Genomic DNA, 22,239 nt, shown 5'->3' with positions numbered 1-22,239 from the left:
AATGGTAGGATTTCCTTATGAGACCCTCTAGGCCAGATACTTTTTAAGTGAGCTAGCTCTTTGATAACTTCTACGGAAACTGATCTGTTTAGGTTTTATTTCTTATCTGGAATTAGGAATAATAAACTATAATACATTTTAAACTAAATTATCCATTTCTTTTAGACCTAAGCATACCCATTAGAATAGTTCAACATAGTCTTTAGTTCATCTTATTTCCGTGCATGTGCTTTCTCCTATTTTTCTTGACTAAGTTAGCTTGTGCTTGCATTCTCTGTCTCAAGAACGGTCTCTTCACTTTTTTCTGCTATAGATTAATTATGCAAATATCCCTCCATACAGTTGGGGCCTGTTCCCATACTGGTCTTTACACTTGAAGGACTAGCATTGGAAATGAACTTATTTAGCTATTTATAGTCTAATACAGCCTTAAATTAGCTACAGCTGCATTTAAAAAACCTACTTAAATATAGTGAAATTCATAAGTGTACACTTTGAGTTTGACAAATGGTCATAGCCATGTGACCATCACACTATTGAGATACGGGTCATCTCCCCAGAAAGTTCCCTGTACCTCATTACAGTCAGTTTTCCATGCTCCTGTCCAGGGAGCCACTGTTCTGATTTCTATCACTACCGATTACTTTTGCTTGTTCTATAAGTAGAACTGTACCGTGTGTGCCTTGTCTGGGTTCTTTCCCTCAGTGGGTTTTAGCTTTTAAAGGCAAACCTACTTGCTCTCCTCTAGGGGGAGAAATTGGCACTGCCTATTGAAATTTTGATCCTGTGATGGCTACAGGATTCTAGGTTGGGAGTTATTTCCTTTCAGTGTATTGAAAATAGCGTTTCACTATCTTCAGGCTTCCTCTGTAGCTAACATCAGCTTTCCATCTAGTTTTCCTTTTAAGATAACTTTTTTTCCTTGGCTGCTTTTGAAGTGTTTATCTTTGTCTTGGGTTTTTTTGTTTGTTTGTTTGTTTTTGTTTTTTGTAGCTTTACCACGATATGTCTTTTTTTGTAGCTTCACTGTGATATAGAGAGGTATAGATTTATTTATCCTAATTTGCATTTGTCAGGCCTCTTGAAGCCATGCTTTGGTGTCTATTTGGCACTGATAAAACAACTTATTCAAATTTCTTCTCTTCTGCCCTATTTTCTCTTCCTTTGGGACTCCAAAGGAATGTGTATATGTGCATGTATATTTTAGATTTTATATCTTTTGTCTTTTGTGTCTTCACACATTCTAGAAAGTTTCTTCAGCCTCTTTTTCCAGGTCACTAATTTTCTCTTTAGTTGTATCTAATATTCCATTAAACCATTCCATTGAGGTTTTAAATTTTTGATCATTGTATTTTAACAATAAGAGATCTAGAATCTCCTGTTTTCTTTAAATCTGTCATTTTAATAACTTCTAGCATTTGTCATCTTTCAGGCTTGGGTTTTATCTCCTTGAACAGAAAAGCAATTACTTTACAATCTACTCCTAGTACCTCAAGTCCAGTTGGTCTTTGTTGTCTGTGCTGGTTTTCGCTCATGCTGTTTATTCACATGTCTGGATTTTCTGTGTGCTGGACGCTGTATTTGAAAAATGATTCTTTTGAGAAATCTAAACTCTAAGGTATACTGCTTCCAGAGTATTTGTTTGCTTCTGCCAAGGGACTCTGAGTCACCAACAGTACCGGATAACAATATTGTTGGATGAAGTTAATCCATCTTCAAAACTTGAGACTTCGGGGGTGTTATGTGATGTGAAGCCAGGCTGTAGTCCGTGCAAGGGCTGGTTTTCTGCCAGTTCACTCTTCATCCCAGGAGTTCTCGACTCAAGTCAGAGGGCTTAGGTTTGAATCCTGGTTCTACTATGGGACACAAGAAGTTCCTTGTCTTCACTGAGCTTCAGTTTTACCTCTAATTGAGGTAAGAATCTTCTCATCTTGCATGAGTAACTGATGACCGAATTGGGGAGGGGGGAGTGATAATTCTTCCAACATCCTCCAATTGGTGAGTGGCAACTACAGAATAGAATCTAGGCTGCTCAAGGCTGCTTTTACCTGAGTTTTCAGTTTTGCAACTTGTATTTAGGACTCTTTGTGCGTGGCAAGAAGGTGTTTGGGGATATAAAGAAGACGACACTCTTTATCATAATTACTACATTGAAAAGGAAGAATCTCAGTGAGGTTAGAGCACTGAGACACCAGGGGAGGCTGGTGCATGGCAAGGGGAAGGAAGGGCAAAGGGCAAGATAGAGTGAGAAGGGCTTGTAGGGTACTAAAAAAAAGAGACAGAAGTATCCTGGTATAAAAGGTATACCCATGTCCTGGCATCCCAGATGAACAGGAGACTAGCTTGTTCCTAGCTCATTTCCCACGTTCACTCCCCATTCCCAGTTTCTACTGCTTAAGATCTGTCTTTCAGCTCTTATCAGAGGGCACCAGCTGGGCTGGTTCTGAGATGCTGCTTCTATAGAAGGCCCCTGCAGGTGGCTTGGGAGGTAGATAGTTTAAGGATGAGAAATATTGAAACCAAGGGTGTAGCCAAGACTTTAAAGGGTTTATGTATCCCAATACCAGACAACTTAGGGCTGAGATTTAGGGACAGCATGGCCTTTGTGGAATGTCATTACAACAGCCTTTTCCTATGGAAAAGACAAGTCTTGGCAGAGGTCCAACTTCTAGATTTCCCCTGGCCTTGCTGCATACTCACTTCCGTAGCAGAAAATACATTTACCAGGAAAATACACTTTTTGTAGTTACTTTCCTTGGTCCCATTTTCTGCTCCATAAGCCTGCCTGGAGGGGTTCTCATTCCAGCCGCTTTAAACAGCTTCCCTCCTCCAATGGCTTGTCGGGCCACACTGGCCTCCAGCTTCCCTGCCCCATCCTGATCCCTGTTTCCTATGAATCTGGGGTTCCTGGCTGAGGGTTGGGTGGATGGGACAGAGTACTGTGACCTTGGTCACAGCAAGGACTTGCAGGGTAAGAAGTCTAAGAGAGTCCCTAATCCAGCTTGAACTGGAATAACTTAAATTCTGGGCCCACGTGCTGGTCTATGGAGCTGTCACACCTTTGCTTTTGTTATTCAGATGGAACGGAACATATTCCACATGTGGCAGCCCAGGCCTGGGAGAAAGCACAAGTGCCCTGTTGTCAGCTTCTTGCCCATAGAAGGGGGGTCATCTCCACCGTCTTGGCCCTTCCCCCCCCCAGCACTTATCAAGACCAACAGGGATGATGGCTACCCCCTTTTGGAAGGCAGAAACACAGGAATCCCACCTGACCCTGGAGCTGTCCTTCTGTGCTATCCAAGTTTCTGGAAGGACAGTGTGACCTACTCATCCCCAGAGTTGAGAGCCCCATTGAAATGACCCTCTTAGTTCTACAGGGTGGAGCTTGGGCCAGAGCAGAGCTTTTGCTTGTGAAACAAAGGGTTAGGCCAGGAATAAGAGCTTTTATTTGTTCAATTTCTTTCTAGAGAGTATGTTTCTAATAGTGGTGAGTGACGTTCTCTGTATCACTGTTGATGAAAGTTAGCATCCTAAGTCAAGACTTGGTACCCCTTTGTCCTGTGGCTTCATCTGGCTGTTGCTCCACCTTCCATAGCTTAAAGTCTCTACTCATGGTTCAGCTCTTCACTGAGTCACTCACATCCTTGTGGTTATGCCTCTCCCACGAGTTACCTATGTGCCAGGCTCCATGCTAAGGATATGGTGACGAAGGCTGACCTGAACAAGTAACAAAATGAAGTGTCATTGCAGAGAAGTATAGGTTGCTATGGGAACATCACAAGCAGACCGAAGATGGTTTGGCAAGTGTCCAGTACTTTGAAATGCTGGTGCCACAAACCTGTAAAAGAAGTAACAAGGTTTTGTATATGTGGGAGTATTTGAGGGATGTAACGTAGAAAAAGAACGTAGAAGATGGTATTTGGTGGAAGATGTGTAAGTGCAGATTTTTAGAAAAGGCCCCCAGGTCTCCATGACTGGGGTTATGTAGATTGTCTCATAATGAATTAGAGGCAGCTGCCGGCCTCAAATTTTCTTACCTCCTGCCTTCTTAATGTCTGGGTTTGTTTCTTTTTAATTCTTTGAGGCTTTAAAAAAGTGTTTCTTAAGTCTTATTTGGCATTTTGACTTCTTTTCAGGCAGAAGATTGGTCTGAATAGAGATTCGGAACTTTGTCAGAACTGCAGATTCTCAGGTCCCACCCCAGACCTCCCAAAACAAAGTCCAGTGATCAGGACTAGCCATTTGTGTCCTCACAAACCCTCTAAGTGATTCTGATAGACTTTAAAGTTCGAGAACCATGTATGTCCACCATGGTTACTGGTGATGAAAGTCCAAGGCAGCTGTCTCTGTGAGCAGGTTGAAGGCATTTACAGGAAGTGACACAAAGTAGGTGCTTTGAACATCTGGTATGGCCAGCTTGGGGAAAATGGCAAAAAGAAGAGCTCATGTTCTAGAATAGGAGTTGGCAAACTTTTTGTATAACAGGCCAGGTAGTAAATATATTAGTCCTTGTGAGCCATGCAGTCTGTGTCACAACTATTCAGCTCTGCCATTGAAGTACAAAAGCAGCTATAGGTAATATATCAATAAGTCCTTTTTCTTGAAGTGGCCGCTAAGGCTCTTCCTCAGAACACATGTCCGTGATGTTTGAGTACAGTGCTCCAATATCTGGGCTTGGGGCCACTTAGGCATTGCTCTTGAATGAGTAGGTAACTCTTCCTGAACCAATTTGGACCTATAACCAAGGTGTGGAGGTAGAACTGGTAACCAGCCTGAGATCAGGCCTGGACCTGAGGTTCAGGAAGTCTCCTTTGCTGCAGTGCATGGTCTCTCTTTCTCTGTAGGTTCCAGCCAGCCTGCTGAGGCCAGTAGGAACACCTAGAGTACGAGTGGCCCATCAGACATGCCCTGCATTCCCTATGGCCAGATGAGGGACCAGGCCCCCAGAAACCGTAGCATCTATACCCAGCTGATGGAGATGGTGCTGTCCTTGCGGCAGACCATGGAGGACCACACCGCGCAGCTGACGACCAGTCACCAGCAGCAGGACCTGGCGCTGGAGGAGCAGAGGCACAATCGGGCCATCAGGGAGCAGGAGGCCCTCCTGGGTCACCTAATGTTCCAGATGGTCAACTACCTGCAGTCTGGGGCCACAGGTGACCGGAGCTTCCAACCACCTTGTGCTTCCGTGGACTGTAGGGGCGACGTTGGAGGCGGGCAGCAGACCCAGTCATCCAGGCAGACTGGCCAGACGTTTTGCCAGTGGAGTGATTCTGGATACGTTTATCAGCTATGACCTGCCCAACCAGGGGATGGACATCTGTGCCTTATACCACTCCAGCTTCCAGGACTTCAACACCTACCAAGGAAACAAATACCACAAGGACAAGAACACCTTGGGGAGGATGGGGGGACATACTCGAGGGCCCCCGTCACTGGGATTCACTGAGTCCTGTGCCAAGTACAGTGCACTCTCACTGACTCTTCCCAGCCCCACGAAGTAGGCACTGTTGTCTTCCACAGGTAAGGAGATGGGCACAGAAATAAGGTGATGTGGCCAGGAGAGTGGACGAGCTGGGTCTGGTTTCCCCTCCTGTCCCAGATCCTGCACACTAGGAGTCTCTGTGGTCACGGTGGCCAGTGAACCTACCCTCATGGAACTCAGTCCAGTGAGGGATACCGTCAGCCACTGGGGAAGAGAACGGGAATAATGTTTCCAAGAGCACTAAGGGGATGCCTGCTTTGGCTGGTCAGGGAGGATGTTTGAAAGGCTGAATCAGCCAGCCATGTGATGAGGGTGGGGGGAGGTCCTCCAGGAAAGAGGAACAGCATATGAGAAAGCTTTAAGGTGGAAAGGGCTTGGCGTGATTGGGAAAAGAGGCCCATGCAACTTGAGTAGAGACAGAGGTATGGATGGGATTAGGCCATTGGGAGATGTTAGGATATTATCCTAATCGTGATGGGAGCAAGAAAAGCCTTCCACCAAGAGGCCAAAGGGCAGAGAACCACACTAGCCACACCTTTCCTCCTGTTCCCATCTAAGTGATGTGTGGTCGATGGCCGTCTGCTTTTCTGGAGGCCAAGTGAGTCAGGTATCTCCACTGGCCTCTGAGGAGTGATACCTCTTCCAGTAACTTGAAGGGCTCTTCCATGGAAGTGGAAATAGCAGAGATGTTTCCAGGCAGGGCCTGTGCACGTTAAGAATCCGGGCTCTGGGGCCAGTCAGGTGGAGTTCTGCCCATCACCAAGGTCACATGGTCAGTCATTTATTTGACCTTTTTGAGCTTCACGCTGTTTAAGCAGTGATCAGAATAGAACTTTTTCCTCAGGGGTTTTGAGAATTAAGGCAATTTACAAGAAGCACTTAGTCTAGTGTCTAGAACATAGGAGTTTAATGAATGATAGCTGGCACATACTATAACTGTTATTATTTATCTATTTGGTTGGCCAAAAGTTTCGTTTGGTTTTACGTAAAAATAGAAGATGTTTTTCATTTTCACCAAGAACTTTATTGAACAATGTTTTCATTTACCAAAAGAACTTCTTGGCCAACCGATTATAGGGCTCCGAAGAGGGAAACTTGCAAGCTGTAAGATTTTGGGGGTTTGTGGAAACTTTTCTAATATTAAAGCTGTCAAATGTGGATTGCATTGCCTTATGGAGCAGGGAGACCTCCATTTGGGCTTGTCCAGGATGCCCTGTCCATGTAGGGCAGCGCAAGGGGACTGACCTTAGATTTCTTCCATCACCAGGGCTGCATCAACCTTGGTACCCGTGAGAACAAGCTCTGTATTGATCTTCTGGCTGAAAGGGTCTCCCAGGCTGTGCTGGGACCCACCTTCAGGCCTAGCCCCCTTACTATGTTCTTTGGCATGTGGTAGATACAGGAATAAGACTTAGAAGTCTGGGGAAGGGAGTGGGGAGATAGCTTCTAGAATAGCACATCTAACCTCCTGGCTGGCCTTGCTGTGTTGGGAAGTGTTCTCTGGATGGGTATATGGTGGGCAAGCTGCCAAGGGAGCCTCTGGATCGAATGGAGCATTGGGGAGGTTGTCAAATACTTTCCAATGGATCTAATTCTATAATCTTTGACAAGAAGATTGAAGTCTCCGTTCAACAGGGAGTGTGTAGCATATACGCACATTTCCCTCTGGGAGGCCCTGTGTTGTAGGGCAAACACCCGTATGCATCCTAGGAGCAGGATGAAGGCTCTTGGGCATCCCTGGTCTGGCTGTGCCCATGCTCTATTTGTCAACAGTTGACTCGGGCTGACATGCTCTACATTGATGAAGACCTACTGCAGTATCCTGATTGGAGAGGACAGTCATTGTAAGTAGCCCCCAGAGCTGGAGTCTCCTGGTCCACCAGTAACTGTCCTTATCCAGGGAAGGACTCAACGTGCCAGATTCTCTGCTGGGTGCCTACCTATTTTTTACGGGTAATGACTTCTAGAAAATGCCTAGCACAGAATATCGTAGGAGGCAGGCTGGTGTAGTAGAAATAGCACTGCCCGATAATTCAAAAGGCCCAAGTCCTTGTCCAAACTCTTACAGTTAATATCTGTGCCCCTTGGGGAGCTGGAAGCCTTGGTCCCCTGTCAACCCTGTAAGGACCCCGAGGTTGGATGCTTTGCTTTTTCGAAAAGACTGAAGTCTAGACTGTGGAGAAAGTCCATGGGTGGGCCTGGGAACCCCGGGTCTTTCTGGGTCTGTCCACAGCCTGCGGAAAGAAGTAGCCCGGTTCCTGATCTCTTACTGTAAGGCACCTGCCCGCCTTGACCCGGAAAACGTGAGTCTCTTTTCAGCCTTCCTGCCACCCTGGTAGAGGACCATATCCTTGGGGGCCTCTCTGTGTTTCCAAGAGAGCCTCTCCGAATCGGGGCAGCATGAAGGCCGGTGGGTCCTAGCTGAGGAGATTCCTTACGTCTGTCCTCCCAGGGGAAGGGAGACAGGGAACCATCCCTCTTACGCGAGGACTGGCTTCCGACTTCTGCCTTCTGTGTATCTTCTTCAGGCGGTTTCCTCTGTCTTCTCCGCACTGGCCGTGGTTCTATGTGACCCGGCTGGTAAGTGAGCGGGCTCTGCGTTCCCTCGGGGAGCTAGCAGCACGTGGACAGGAGCACATGGGCGCTGGGCCTTGGCGGAGAAGAGCGTCTTGACTCAAGGCCTTTCCCCTAAAGTGCTGGGGTGCCTCCTGCTCTGGTTAGAACATCTATTCCTGCCGGAGCGAGGGGTCTGGATTCCCATGTAATATGGGCCTGTGACAGTCCTCAGGGAGGTCTGCCCCGGGAATGGTGACAATGGGAGCCAACTCATTATAGTATCCGTTGGAACTTTTGGTCTCAACTCCAATCCAGAGAGCCCTAGTAAACTGGCTTAGACAATATAGATGTTCTGTCTCCTCAAAACACAAACTCCACTAAAATCAAACCCTGAGTTCTAGATCAAATAAAGCTGGAGGGATCTGTTCTCAGTCTCCTTCTCAATGATGCCTCAACAATCTGAAATAAGAACCTCAGATTTCTTGATGAGTGTGTTGCATGGGAGACTCGTTACCAAGACGACCAGTTTCCCTCGAAGGAGTGGGTCCTTGGTTAGCTCATCAATGAGGCCGAATGGATGGGAAGAAAGGAACACACGCGATCACCAGGTCCAGGTGACCTGAACCACGCAGAGAGATGACAGCCCTCCCCGTGTGTGGACCTCAGCCTCTAGTGTTTGCCCGGAGCTGGTAAGACTTCCTGCTGACCCGTGTTCTACCTGCTGGCAAGCCTGGCTTGAGTCCCTGGATTCCAAGTCTCTTACAGCAATATTCTTCTGTTTTCTCCTCTCGTGTACCCACAAAGAAGAAACTTGTTTTGTTCCCCCAAATAATGTTTATAAGAATGGGTTACTTTTATAGAGTCTGTGCTCCGAAGCATTCATCCCTAAGGAGCAGGGATTATTACCCAACTAACCTTCTCTGAGGGCAATGTTGCTGCTGGTCTGAGGGTCCTGGCACGTTCTGACTGGGAGACCCTGGATCATCGGCTCTGTCTGTCTGCTTCCAGAGGGCTTTCTGGTCCCCACCCCCTCCTATGGTGGCTTCTTCTTTAGTACCCACCTGTATGCGAAAGTTGAGCTGGTTCCTGTACACCTGGAGAGTCAGGTCAGTGTGGCGCCCCTCCCCCTGCTCAGCCCACCTGGGCAGTGGAATGGTCTAGGGGCATTCCCAAGGTGTAGGGGGGTCTTGCTTTTCTCCCATATAAGTTATGAGAAAAGGATGGAGAAATTGGGCTAAGAGGGCACGTGGGACTAGTGCCCTGGGTGTGAAGGTAAAGGATGGTTCGGGGTTTATAGGAAGGAGGAATCGAGGCTTGGGAGCTTAGAGACAGGCGGCTCTCAGGCCGTGTTTGTCTTGCAGGTCATGGAGGTAAACACCTATCTGTTCCAGCTTACTGTGGACGAGCTGGAGCAAGCCCTGCTCAGGGCTAAGATGGAGGTCAGGAGGGAACCAGGTCTTCAGGGTGGACACCGCTGCCCCGGAAAGGGGCTGAGGATGGGGACTCTGGTATAACTTGGTCACCAAGACGGTGTGGGCGCCTTCTTCAAAAGAGGCAGTGTCCCAGGACACGTCCCCCAAGAGCCCCGGCTCTGGCGGCCCCCAGAGCTCCTTCCTGCTCCCCTCTGTGGGGAATATGGCAGTTGCTTCTCTGAGGGCCCACCGGGACCTTGATTAGGTGCTCGATACTCGGTGCCGTGACCTGATCCTTGGCTGAACTTGATGTAGATGTGAAGGACTTGTGTTCACTTGGTTATGTTTGGTTCTTTTTAGGGGAAAAAGGTCAGAGGCCTTGTGCTGGCCAACCCTCAGAATCCTCTGGGAGACGTCTATTCCCGAGACTCGATGGAATATCTGGAATGTGCCGAGAGGTATGAGTTCCACTCCCTTGAGACTAGATGAAATCTGTAACAAGGGTTCCCATCGCTCATAGCCAAGGAGTCAGAACCAGGAATAATAATATACCCTAAATGTTCTTACTGCATGCTATGCTTTGCAAAGTTATGGGCAACTAACTGAAATTGAAATGAAGGAAAACGCACCCACCTGCTCAGCACTTCAAACGTTGCCATTTGCTTTCTAGCCTCTGCCCAAGTGCACATACCTACGTAACAGACATCATATAGTTCTGTTGCTTTTCCGCCTCTTATAGCATAGGTACTTTCTTTCTGCATCCACTTCCCAAACTACCTGGCCTGAGGTGGCAAGAGGAAGACAGCCTCTCAGACCTCATGGGGCGAAGATGAGTCCCTACAGAATTTTCACGTGCCATTTCTAAGGAATGTTAACACCAGTTATCTCTGAAGTTAACGTGTTCTTAGGGCTGTTTCTTAGAGTAGATAATCTTCTGTCTAGAAGAAACCCATATTCAAACCTTGTAACGAATCCAGATCAACTCATAGCAGAGCATGGGGACAAGAGGAGGAACATTCCAGCTCTAGCACTGGCTAACTGAGGGAATTAACTTTCTATCTCAGAAACTTGGTTTCTTTTTGTGAAACAGAGGTAACAGTACTGCTTCAGAGGGCTGTTGGGAGGATAAAGGAGATGAGGTACCGGAGCACTTAGCCCATTTTATGTCCCTATTGGATTCCGACCCTGGGAGCTCCTGACAGTACCAGAGGAGACCTCTCGGGGATGCCCAGCCCCTTTCCACTGGTCTCGGCTTGATGGTTGAAGCATGAGGTCAGATGTTCTCTTGCATGCCTTTTGGGTCCTGTTCGTTTCTCGTACCCCCAAGTCAGGGTGAAAGGTCCTCTCTGGTGAAGGAGAGACCCTCTTCTACCTTGCCACACCCCTTGGAAGGGTTGGATGGGCTGCTGGGGCAGTAAGAGTGTGTGATCTGTGTCCAGAGAAGACCATTAAACGAAGTGAATAACGATTAGAGAGAACCTAGACATCGTTCTCCCTCTTTCACCCAACCTGCAGGTACAACCTACATGTGATCATTGGTGAGATTTACATGCTGTCTGTGTTTGATGAAGCCATCACATTCCGCAGTGTTCTGAGCCTGGAGAGGTGAGGTGGTCCCGGCTGGAGCTGGGAATGAAAACCATGAAGGTCCTGCTTTTGCAGGATGACTCCACAGGCCATCAGCTTAATTGGCTGCGTGCCAGCCCCTGGGAGTATGAATGTGAGCAAAGCATCATCTTTCCTCCCAAGTGTCTCCTCTAAACGCCATTTTGTACATGAGATAACTTGAAGGAAAGGTGGAACGTGTGTTGTCAAAAGTCAAGATGAAACCCTATGGAAGGTCAAGGTCAGAACTTCTTGGTAAGTAGTACACGGGGAAAGGATAGCAATAGAGCAGAACTTTCTTAAGGGTAGTGTTTGGCCCCAGGATAGGATCCAGCAGGCAAAGCAACAGAAGCGCACACCTGGTGGAAGGAACATCTTCACCAAAGGCGGGGCAGTGAGGAATAGGTGAACACATTGTAGAAATGGGGGGTGGCCCACTTGTGTGAGGAGCCAGCTGCCAAGCAGGTGGCTGTGCACCAGCTGTCGAAAGACCACAAGACAGGCTGAGGGTCCTGGACTTCATTCCGGGGACACTTGGTTCCACAAGGATACCTTTTGTTGACTTCCTGGCTTAACTGGGGCAGCTGTTTCTTGAACTTCGGGTCCCATAGGCCCCTCTGTCTAGGAAGGCCCTCAAGGCCACTTTTATCTTCCCTTCATAGACCCCAAGTCTTCATCCTTCAGATATTTCTCCATAATAATCTTGACCGTACTCTCTGCTCTCCAGTTTGCCTGACCCCAACAAGATCCATGTGATCTGGGGCACCAATAAGGTGAGTCCCAGCTGCTTGTCCTTGGGTAGGGAAGGAAGTGGAGCCAGGAGCAGAAGGCAGACCAACCGGCTATTTCCTTCCCAACTTCTCTTCCTCTAGGATTTCGGCATCTCTGGCTTCCTCTTCGGCGTTCTATACACCCACAAAAGGGAGGTGGCTTCTGCCGTGAGCTCCTTTGGCTACCTCCACAGCATCTCCGGCCTCACCCAGTACAAGCTGTGTCTGCTGCTCCAGGACAGAGGTACTGAGCCCTGTTCCAGGCCAGACCTCATGGCCACAGGCAATTCCTGGGTCTGCTTGGGCCTCTGACATGCCTTCAATACACTGATACCCTGTTCACCGTCTTGGGTTTAACAGCGGCAAGACAGGAAGTTTAAAGGAGGACAGGATGTAGCTCAGATGATGCAGTTGGGTATAGACAGAAGATAGAGGTGCTGGTCTAGGACACTGGCCATCTGGTGGCTTGTGCTCTGCCTGGAAAGGGGATAGTCAGTTGTACTCTAGGACTTAAAGGTGAGAACTTCAGAAATCAGTCTTTATGTGAAGGTCAATTTTCCCTCCCCCAAACCTGGCTTGCTTTGGGCAAGGATTACAAAGGAACATCCTGACTCCTCAAATATGACTTAATTTCATCTTCCAGGGTGGCCAAAGGAGAGAGCTGCCATTTGGGCAAGTTGGTGGGGCTACCTCCATGGCAAATTCACCAAAGAATTTGAATTCACCTCCCCCCTTGTAATCTTAAATGGATGCTGGCTTCAGAGGGAATCTCCCCCCTTTAATGCCATGGCCCAAACTTAGATAAGGGCTCCTTTTCAAAATTCCCTGTAATAGAGCAGATGCCAGGCCCAAGGATTTAAACTAAAAGCTGGGATATAATGAAACACACTAATGTAATCAGACAATATGGCTTAGAAAACAATTTGCCTTCAGCTTTGGGTGGGGAAAGGGATAGCTAGGAGAAATCCAACTGGATGCCTCCCTGCCTGGTGCCAGGCCCCCTGATATTTGGTAGAAAGCAGATTGCCAGCTTCTTGAACACTGGTTCTCAATCTTGGATGCACATGGGAATTACCTGGAGAGTTTAGATACTGATGTGCAGGCTGTATCCGCAAAGATTCTGAGGTAGATGTCTGCAGATACAACCTGGGCCATCAGGCCTTTAAAAAGCTCCCCAGGTGGTTCTAAAGTGCCGTCAGTGCTGAGAACAGTTGGGCTAAGATCATCCCCAAGCACGATGAGGTTCTTCAAAGTCCATTTGTTGGGGTCTAAGGCAGGAGGTAAGGGCGCTATGAGTACCTGCCGCTTGCCCAGTTGACAACAGCAGCATCAACCCCGTTTAGGGGACACCTCACCTTCTTCCTCAAGGGTGTAAACTCAAACAGAACTTTCCTACACAACTATTGAGAAGCCCAGTGTCTCCACATACCTGGTGGAGGTGAGTGTGTTGGGTATAGATCAGCTCAAATATGATACAGTCAGGCTTGGATAGAATCAGCCGGCATGAAGCCCAAGTAGGGAGCATTTGGTCAGGAACCCTCTGGCAAATCTTAGCCCTGAGATGTGTGACAGCCCTCTTCCTCCACCCATCCAGAATGGATTGACAATGTGTACCTGCCCATTTATCGCTTCCGGCTGCAGGAGGCTCACAGGCACGTCACTAACAAGCTGAAGGTATGGAAGGTCCCTTTTCTCAGTCGTGGCTCTGGCCTCTATGTCTGAATCAACTTGAAACCGGTGAGCCCTGGGAGTGAAGACAGGTGTTAAAGGGCAGAGGTGCCTGATGGGTCTTGAGCTCAGCTCTGTCCCTCTGTCCTCCCCTAGTACCTGGACCCGTGCACATTTGCAGAAGAGCAACTCCTCCATCGCCGCTTCCTGGACAACAAGCTGATGTTGTCCCGTGGCGAGACCTTCATGTGTAAGGACCCTGGCTGGTTCCACCTCATCTTTGCAGCTAGGCCCCTCCTGCTAAGAAGCGGTGAGTGGAGCTGACCTCCCAATCCTGGCATCCGTCAGAGACACCCCAGCCATTCCTGTATAACTCAATAGCGGAGTCATCCTTTTTTCACCTTTAGCAGCCTATAGCTCCAGACCTTCTAGGCCCTCTGTTTCCACTTTCTAAACTCCTTTGTAAACAGGACCGATAGGCACTTGAGGTATATATCTTTTGGGTGTCTGGTCTGTGTCTGTCATTGAGCAGGTCACTGGGGATATGAGCTATCAAGAAGTGGAGCTCTGCCCGTGTGGAGCTTGCCAGCTACTAGGTAAGATAGACGGGGAGATGACCTAGAAATCCCTGTATGCTATACTGCGGAGTTTAGATTCTCCTCTGGAGGGTATGGAAACATGACATTCATTTTATCTATTGCATCTCAACACATGCAGTCACTGTTCTACCTGCTGGCAACATAGCAATGAATAAGAGAACATTTATGCTACCCAAATATCTTTTGGGCTAATGTGGAAAATAGACTGCGTGAAGGGCCACTAGAGGCAGATAGAAAATGATGAGGCCAAGGCCATAAGCTGGGTGACAGGATTCGATCCGAGTCGTGAAGGTATCTGGCAGGCAGGGGCTGTGACAATGAAGCCAAAAAGAGCCGTCGGGGATACGGCAGGTCGACTTGGAAATCCATGCCAAAGAGGGGAAGGCTCAAGTGCAGCACCCCTGAACGAGAGGCTCTGGGCTGGTCTACTAGGACCTGGGTATATCTGGGGCCCACCTACAAACCCGCTAAGTATTTCTCTCTGTCCCCACTTGGACCCGCTCGCCACACATCGGTTCCATCAGGTGCTCGTGGAGCAGGAGCGGGACTGGAGAGTGAAGCAACTGGAGGATGCGAAGAAGGAGGACGTGTCTACCTCCCAGCCAACAGCTCCAGCCCGTATCACTCTCAGGAAGTTCTGATGTCAAGCCTCGGATCTAGAAGGCTGGGTACTGACCTGGAGCTGTGATTGAACAAACAGTGGGCTACTCCCGGCATGAGTGCGTTTGACCCTACCATCAGCCTCCTTCAGCTGAGCGTCTGTCATTTTGGGAAGCTTTACATCTTTTTGGTCTTTGCTAGCCATTGTGTGTGGGCAGAATGTTTTTATGCAGATTCCGGTGGGAAAGCCTAGAGAGGAATAAAGGGAGCTCTCTGGGTCCCTATTTAGATAGGTTTACTATTATATTTTATAGCTAATTACTTCTGTATTCTTTTAAATCCCAGCCCTGTTTTGTTTCCTATTCATACTCTTCGTATCACCTTTTGGGAGCTAGATGATTTTTACTTTACTTTTTAATTAAATTTAAATTAATTAAAAATTAAACAGCTTTTAAATTCTCAAGTAGTTTCTATGTGAAGAATATTTTCTGGGGCAGATCAGAAAGGAAGGGAAACCATGATGCCTAATTGGCGGAGCATTTTCTAGGTGTTGGATGCAGTGTCCCATAGAATCCTTACATAATCACACCCACCTTACACACAAGTGGCTACGTGGCAGGGTGGGGGTATAATTCCGAATGTTTCTGCTTTCAAATATGAATTCTTTCCATTATTGCCTTTCTGAAAGGCTTTTTTAAAAATGAATCTCTGGTGATAAGCCTGAGGTCTTCCATTTTCATCTCTAGTGTTTTCAGCTGTTGAAATCATACCTCCTGGGCATTTCTCTGCAAAGCCTTTGCACATATGAGCTTTAGTCTGAGCACTGATGCTGTGAAACAGAGCGGGGATTACCACCATTTTACAGATGATGGAAGAGCTGTGAGCACCCACCAATGGCTTTGGTCAGTCATTTGGGTTTGGGATCATCCTCCTTTTTTTGGGCGGGTTTGCAGCCTACCAACAAATCTTGATTCTTCGAGATTTTTTACACCAGACAAGTTTCTTTAGAAATTGACTTGACTAGTAGACACAGAAAGGGAATTCATTGGATGCATGAGGGAACTCACGGGACCAGAAGAGAAAGGGAAGATAGGAACCAGAGATGTTCTTGGGATCTCTGTTATAGGAGCTCACAGACAGTCTCATCAGGGCATTGTCCTAGGAGGAAGAGATGATACCTCCCATGGAAGGGATAGGCCATTTCTATCTTCTGTTCTACTCAAGATTCAAATGGTTGACTGGGGAAAATTTAGTATTTTCCTATCTAGGAACACAGAATATCTCTCTATTTATTTAGATCTTTAATTTCTCTCAGCAATGTCTTTGTAGCTTTCAGTGTATAGGTCTGACACGTCTTATAAATTTATCGCTATATTATGCCTTTCATGTTATTTTAAATGTATAGATTATTAATTTCATTAATTAGTTGTTTGTTGCTATTATATTGGGACAATTGATTTTGTATCTATCAAGAGCTTTGAAGGCTCTGAGGTTTTACCTTACTTGCAAAATAACAGGTTTCATGGATGCTGGTGGAAGGACAGAGGACAGCTTATTAACTCACAGCAGTAGCAGAAATCAGTGTCAGCTTTTGGTTCCCCAAACCTCGACTCCTATAGGGCAAAGTGAAGGGGTCCCAATGACGCCTGTACATTGCAATGGGGTATGTTGCAGGAGAGGAAACCCAAGTGTGAGGAACCTAATTCTTCTATAATGAGCAGGAAACCCACCTGAACTTTGGCCCCAAGGGAGAAATTGCCTTTATTATACTTAGTAGTAAACAAACCTAGCCTTTGCTCTGGAGACAGACACTATCACTGCCATCCGAAGTTGGTTGCTGTACATATATGCACATATACACACATGTATGCATGTACTTACACACACATACATATAATCCTATAGAGCCCACAACAAAGGAAGTCACTGCCTCTGCTTGCAAGACAGGCAGAAACATGAGAGACCCGGCAAGATTCATCTCCTGACAGTACCTTGTGCTTTTGCTAAATTCACTTATTAGCCCTAGTAGTTTTGGAGGGGGATTTCATTGAATTTTCAATGTACACAATCATGCTGCCTGTGAATGAAGATGATTTTCCTTCTTTTCAACATCTATGTCTCTTATTTTTCTGTTCTAATTGTATGGCCTAGAAGCTCAAGTACCATACTGAATAAAAGAAGGAAGAGAAAACATATTTGCCTTGCTCTCAATCTTAGCAGGATTGAGTTCGGTCTCTCATTCTTAAGTACTGGAAGTATTTTTCATACTGCCTTTACCGGATAGAAGAGTTTCCTTCCTAATTTGCTGAGAGTTTTACTACGAATGCGAATTCAATTTTTGTGAGATGTTTTCATCTGTACCTCTAGAGATAAAATAATTCTCTTTTAATTATTAATTGATAAAATTACACTGATTTAAAAAAAATGTTAAACCAACATCATACTCCTGCAATAAGCCCCATATAGTCATGATGCATCATCCTTTTATATACTGTTGTATTTGGTTTGATATTAAGAATTGTACATCTATTTTCATGAAGGACATTGTGCTCTGATTTTCTTTTTTGTAAGGCATTGTTGGTTTTGGCATCAGGGTAATTCTGACCTCATGAATGTTTCAGAAAGTGTTCCGTTCTCAATTTTCTACAAGTTTGTGTCAAATTGCCTTTAAAAAATTTTTTTATCTTTTTGGCTGTGTTGGGTCTTTGTTGCTGTGCACAGGCTTTCTCTAGTTGTAATGAGCGGGGGCTACTCTTCATTGCGGTGTGCTGGCTTCTCTTGTTGCCGAGCATGGGCTCTAGGCATGCGGGCTTCAACAGTTGCGGCTCAGGGGCTCTAGAGCGCAGGCTCAGTAGCTGTGGTGCACGGGCCTAGTTGCGCTGTGGCATGTGGGATCTTCCCGGACCAGGCCTTCAACCCGTGTTCCCTGCAGTGGCAGGTGGATTCTTAACCACTGTGCCATCAGGGAAGTCCCTCAAATTGCTTTTTAAAAAATTTTAGATGTTTGGTAAATCCGCCAGGAAAGCCATCTGCACCTGGAGTTTTTCTTTGTTAGAAGGTTTTTACTTGTGTTTCTATTTCTGTAACAGATTTTGGATTATTCACATTTCCTATTTCTTGTGTCACTTTTGGCTGTTGGTGTCTTTCGAGAAAATTTGTCCATTTCATCTAAGTTTAATTATGGACATAAAATTTTTTTATAACATTCCCTTATTATGCCTTTAATATCTGTAGGGGCTATAGTGTTATCTCCTTTTTCTTTCCTGATATTAAAATGAATTTTTTGATCAGTTAATCTAAATGTTTATCAATTGTATTAATATTTTCAAAGATCCAGCTTTAGTTTCATTGATTTTTCTCTATTGTTTCTCTTCTGTTTCATTTCTACTCTTTATTTCCTTTTATTAACTTTGGGTTTGTTCTTTTTCTAGCTTTTTAATGTGGAAGATTAGACCAATGGTTTTAAGCTGTTTTTTGTTTTGTTTTTTCAAATGTAAGCACTTAAAACTATTGATTTCTTTCCAAGCATGGCTTTAGGTACGTCTCATAAATTTTGATAAGTTGGGTTTTTATGATCAATTTTCTACTTGCCCTGTGATTTCTTTTTTATCTACAACTTATTTAGCAAATATTTAGTTTCCAAATATTTGAAGTTGTTCAGCTATCTGTGTTAATGATTTCTACTTTATTCCATTGTGACTAGAAAACATAAACTACAATTTCAATCCTTTGAAATTGAGACCCTTTTAGGGCCAAGTATATGGTCTATTTTGGTCAATGTTTCATGTGCACTTGAAGTGTATTCTGTAGTTATTGGGTGTGGTGTTCTACACATGTGAATTAGGTTAAATTGTTTAATGTTTATATGTTCCAACCCTTACTGTCATTTGATCTATTCCTAAAAGAAGGGTGCTAAGTTTTCTAACTATAATTATTGAATTGTCTGGGTCTCCCTTTTGTTCTGTCAGTTTCCGCTTCATGTATTTTGAGGTTTCGTTACGAGTGGTATAATTTAAAATTGTCCATTCTGATAAACTGATCATTTTAACATTATGAAATGTCCTTTTAAATTTTGGGTAATTCCTTTTGTTTTGAAGTCATGTCAGATATTATTATGAATGCTTCAGCTTTCTTATGATCCTTTTTTTGGGTTTATGTGTCAAAATACACATACCATAGAATTCACCATCTTAACTATTGCTGAGTGTACAGTTCAGCAGTATTAAATACCTTCACATTGCTGTGCAGCCATCCCCACTGCTCTTTTCATCTTATAAAACTGAAAATCTATGCCTATTAAATAGTAACTCCACACGTTCCCCTTCCCTGGCAGCAACCATTATACTGTCTGTCTCTATGATTTTCACTACTCTAAGCACCTCATAGAAGTGGAATCGTAGAGCATTTGTCTTTTTGTGACTGGCTTATTTCGCTTAGCATCATGTCCTCAAGGTTCATCCAGGTTGTAGCCTGTGTCAGAATTCCTTCCTTTTTAAGGCTGAATGATATGTCACTGTATGCATTAATACATGCACTGTCTTGCTTATCCATTCATGTGCTGGAGACTTGGGTTGCGTCCGCGTTTCAGCTGTAGTGAAAAATGCTGCTGAACATGGGTGTACAAATATCTCTTCAGATCCTGCTTTCAGTTCTTTTGGGAATATATCCAGAATTGCCCGTCATGTGGTAATTCTATTTTTGACTTTTTAAGGAACCTCCACATTGTTGTCCACAGTGGCTCTACCATTTTATATTCCCACCAACAATACACAAGGGTCCCAATTTCTCCACATCCTTGCCAACACTTGTTTTCTGGTTTTGGGATAATAGCCAGCCTCTTATGATTATTTCCATGGTATATTTTTTCCAGTTTTACTTTTAGCAGTTTTTTTTTTTTCATTTAACATGTCTCTTGCAAACACCATATTCTTAATCTTACCATTTTATCTAGTCTGATGATCTTTTAACTGGTCTTTGGTCATTAATTTGATATAATCATTGATATGGTTGTATTTAAGTCATTTATCTTGCTATTTGTCTTCTATTTGTGCCATATGCTCTTTGTTGATTTTTTTCCTTCCTGCATGCCTTTTGAATTAATCAAGGAGTATTTAGTATCCTGTTTATTCTTAGTTATACCTTTTGATATTTTAAAAATTGTTTACTCTAGAGATTACAATATACATCCATTGCCCTCAGTGAGAAGTCCACAGTCCTTATCAGGGTTAATTTGTAAAGATTCATGACCTGATCTCCACTCATATCTCCCGCCTTTCTCCCATTCCTGCAAGCTCCAGTGGTAGGTATTAGATTTGTTGCAGTTCATTAGTGTTCCACACTGACTCTAACCTTCAAGGCTCTATCAAAGGCTCCCTTCTGCTTCCAACACCCTCCAGCTAGCCAACTAGGACCCAAGCATCACTTCCTAAGTGTTTAGGGTGAATGAATGTGTGTGTAGGGCTTCCTATGTGGGGCCAATGCATGTGTGTGTCAGGGAATGGGGGCGGGGGGTGTTAAATCTCCCTGCTGCATGCTTCCAAGGCACCCAGTAGCTTTCTTTTCTTTCTTTCTTTTTTTAAGAACTTTTATTGAGATACAGTTAACAGACAATAAACAGCATATATTTAGAGTGTACAATTTGGTATCCCAATCTCCCAATTCATCCCCCCCCCAACCCTCCCTGCTTTCCCCACTTGGTGTCCATATGTTTGTTCTCTACATCTGTGTCTCTATTTCTGCCTTGCATTTCCTCTTTCATAGTTGTTAGCATTTGCCTTATGTATTGAGGGGCTCCTATATTGGGTGCATATATATTTACAATTGTTATCTCCTCTTCTTGGATGGATTCCTTGATCTTTATGTAGTGTCCTTTCCTGTCTCTTGTAACATTTTTTATTTTAAAGTCTATTTTATCTGATATGAGTATTGCTACTCCAGCTTTCTTTTGATTTCCATTTGCATGGAATATCTTTTTCCATCCCCTCACTTTCCGTCTGTATGTGTCCCTAGGTCTGAAGTGGGTCTCTTGGAGACAGCATATATATGGATCTTGTTTTTGTATCCATTCAGCCAGTCTGTGTCTTTTGGTTGGGGCATTTAGTCCATTTACATTCAAGGTAATTACGATATGTATGTTCCTATTACCATTTTCTTAATTGTTTTGTTTTTGTTTTTGTAGGTCCTTTTCTTCTCATGTTTCCTGCCTAGAGAAGTTCCTTTAGCATTTGTTGTAGGGCTGGTTTGGTGGTGCAGAATTCTCTTAGCTGTTGCTTGTCTGTAAAGCTTTTGATTTCTCCATCGAATCTGAATGAGATCCTTGCTGGGTAGAGTATGCTTGGCTGTAGGTTCTTCCCTTCAGCACTTTAAATATCTCGTGCCCCTCCCTTCTGGCTTGCAGAGTTTCTGCTGAGAAATCAGCTGTTACCCTTATGGGAGTTCCCTTGTATGTTACTTGTCATTTTCCCCTTGTTGCTTTTAATAACTTTTTTCTGTCTTTAATTTTTGTCAATTTGACTACTATATGTCTTGTCATGTTTCTCCTTGGGTTTATCCTGCCTGGGACTTGGCACTTCCTGGACTTGGGTAGCTATTTCCTTTCCCATGTTAGGGAAGCTTTCAACTAGAATCTCTTCCAAGATTTTCTCAGGTCCTTTCTCTCTCTCTTCTCCTTCTGGGACCCCTATAATGCGAATGTTGGTGCGTTTAACATTGTCCCAGAGGTCTCTTAGGCTGTCTTCAGTTCTTTTCATTCTTTTTTCTTTATTCTTTTCTGCATCAGTGATGATCACCATTCTGTCTTCCAGGTCACTTATTTGCCTTTCTGCCTCAGTTAATCTGCTATTGGTTCCTTCTAGCGTATTTTTCATTTCAGTTATTGTGCTGCATATCTCTGTTTGTTTGTTCTTTAATTCTTCTAGGTCTTTGGTAAACTTTTTGATCTTTGCATCCAGTCTTTTTCAAAGTTCTGGATCATCTTCACCATCATTATTCTGAATTCTTTTTCTGGAAGGTTGCCTATCTCCTCTTCATTTAGTTGTTTTTCTGGAGTTTTATCCTGTCCCTTCATCTGGTACAAAGTCCTCTGCTTTTTCATTTTCTCTATCTTCCTATGGCTGTGCTTTTCAGTTCCACAAGATGAAATACTGCTGATACTGCTTGATACTGCTGTCCGCCCTCTCGTGGAGGAAGCTATCTAGGAGGCTCCTGGGTGCTCCCTGATGGGAGGGACTGATGGTGGGTAGCGCTGGGTGGGTGGAGCTCAGTAAGACTTGAATCCGATTTGGTGGGCAGAGCTCAGTAAAACTTTAACCTGCTTGTTTGCTCAGTAAAACTTTAATCTGCTTGACTGCTAATGGGTGGGGCTGTGTTCATACCTTGTTGGTTGTTTGGCCTGAAGCTACCTAGCAGTGGAGCATACAGGCTCTTTGGTGGGGCTAATGGTGGACTCTGGAGGGTTCATGCCAATGAGCACTTTCCAGAACCCCTGCTGCCAGTCCCCCTGTCTCCTCAGTGAGCCACAGCCGCCTCCCACCTCTGCATGCAAC

The 22,239-nt window shown here is 45.0% G+C and overlaps 1 protein-coding gene across 1 annotated transcript in view; it reads left to right on the top strand.

Annotated features, from left to right (window-relative positions):
* The first annotated feature begins 4,852 nt into the window (after positions 1-4,852).
* The window catches only part of LOC130860247 (probable inactive 1-aminocyclopropane-1-carboxylate synthase-like protein 2), a 19,282-nt gene continuing 1,895 nt past the window's right edge, over positions 4,853-22,239 (top strand). Inside the window, 14 exon segments of the mRNA XM_057748172.1 lie at positions 4,853-5,274; positions 5,276-5,398; positions 6,752-6,812; positions 7,259-7,329; positions 7,719-7,803; positions 8,014-8,065; positions 9,050-9,156; positions 9,412-9,480; positions 9,814-9,911; positions 10,969-11,058; positions 11,786-11,831; positions 11,931-12,072; positions 13,423-13,565; positions 13,653-13,806. Of these exon segments, the coding sequence (XP_057604155.1) occupies positions 4,904-5,274; positions 5,276-5,398; positions 6,752-6,812; positions 7,259-7,329; positions 7,719-7,803; positions 8,014-8,065; positions 9,050-9,156; positions 9,412-9,480; positions 9,814-9,911; positions 10,969-11,058; positions 11,786-11,831; positions 11,931-12,072; positions 13,423-13,565; positions 13,653-13,806 (1,612 nt within the window). The 5' untranslated portion in view covers positions 4,853-4,903.

Source organism: Hippopotamus amphibius, chromosome 9 (genome assembly GCF_030028045.1).
Source record: "Hippopotamus amphibius kiboko isolate mHipAmp2 chromosome 9, mHipAmp2.hap2, whole genome shotgun sequence".
NCBI lineage: Eukaryota > Metazoa > Chordata > Mammalia > Artiodactyla > Hippopotamidae > Hippopotamus > Hippopotamus amphibius.
Note: the sequence above shows the minus strand (reverse complement) of the source record. Positions and strands in the feature narration are given on the sequence as shown.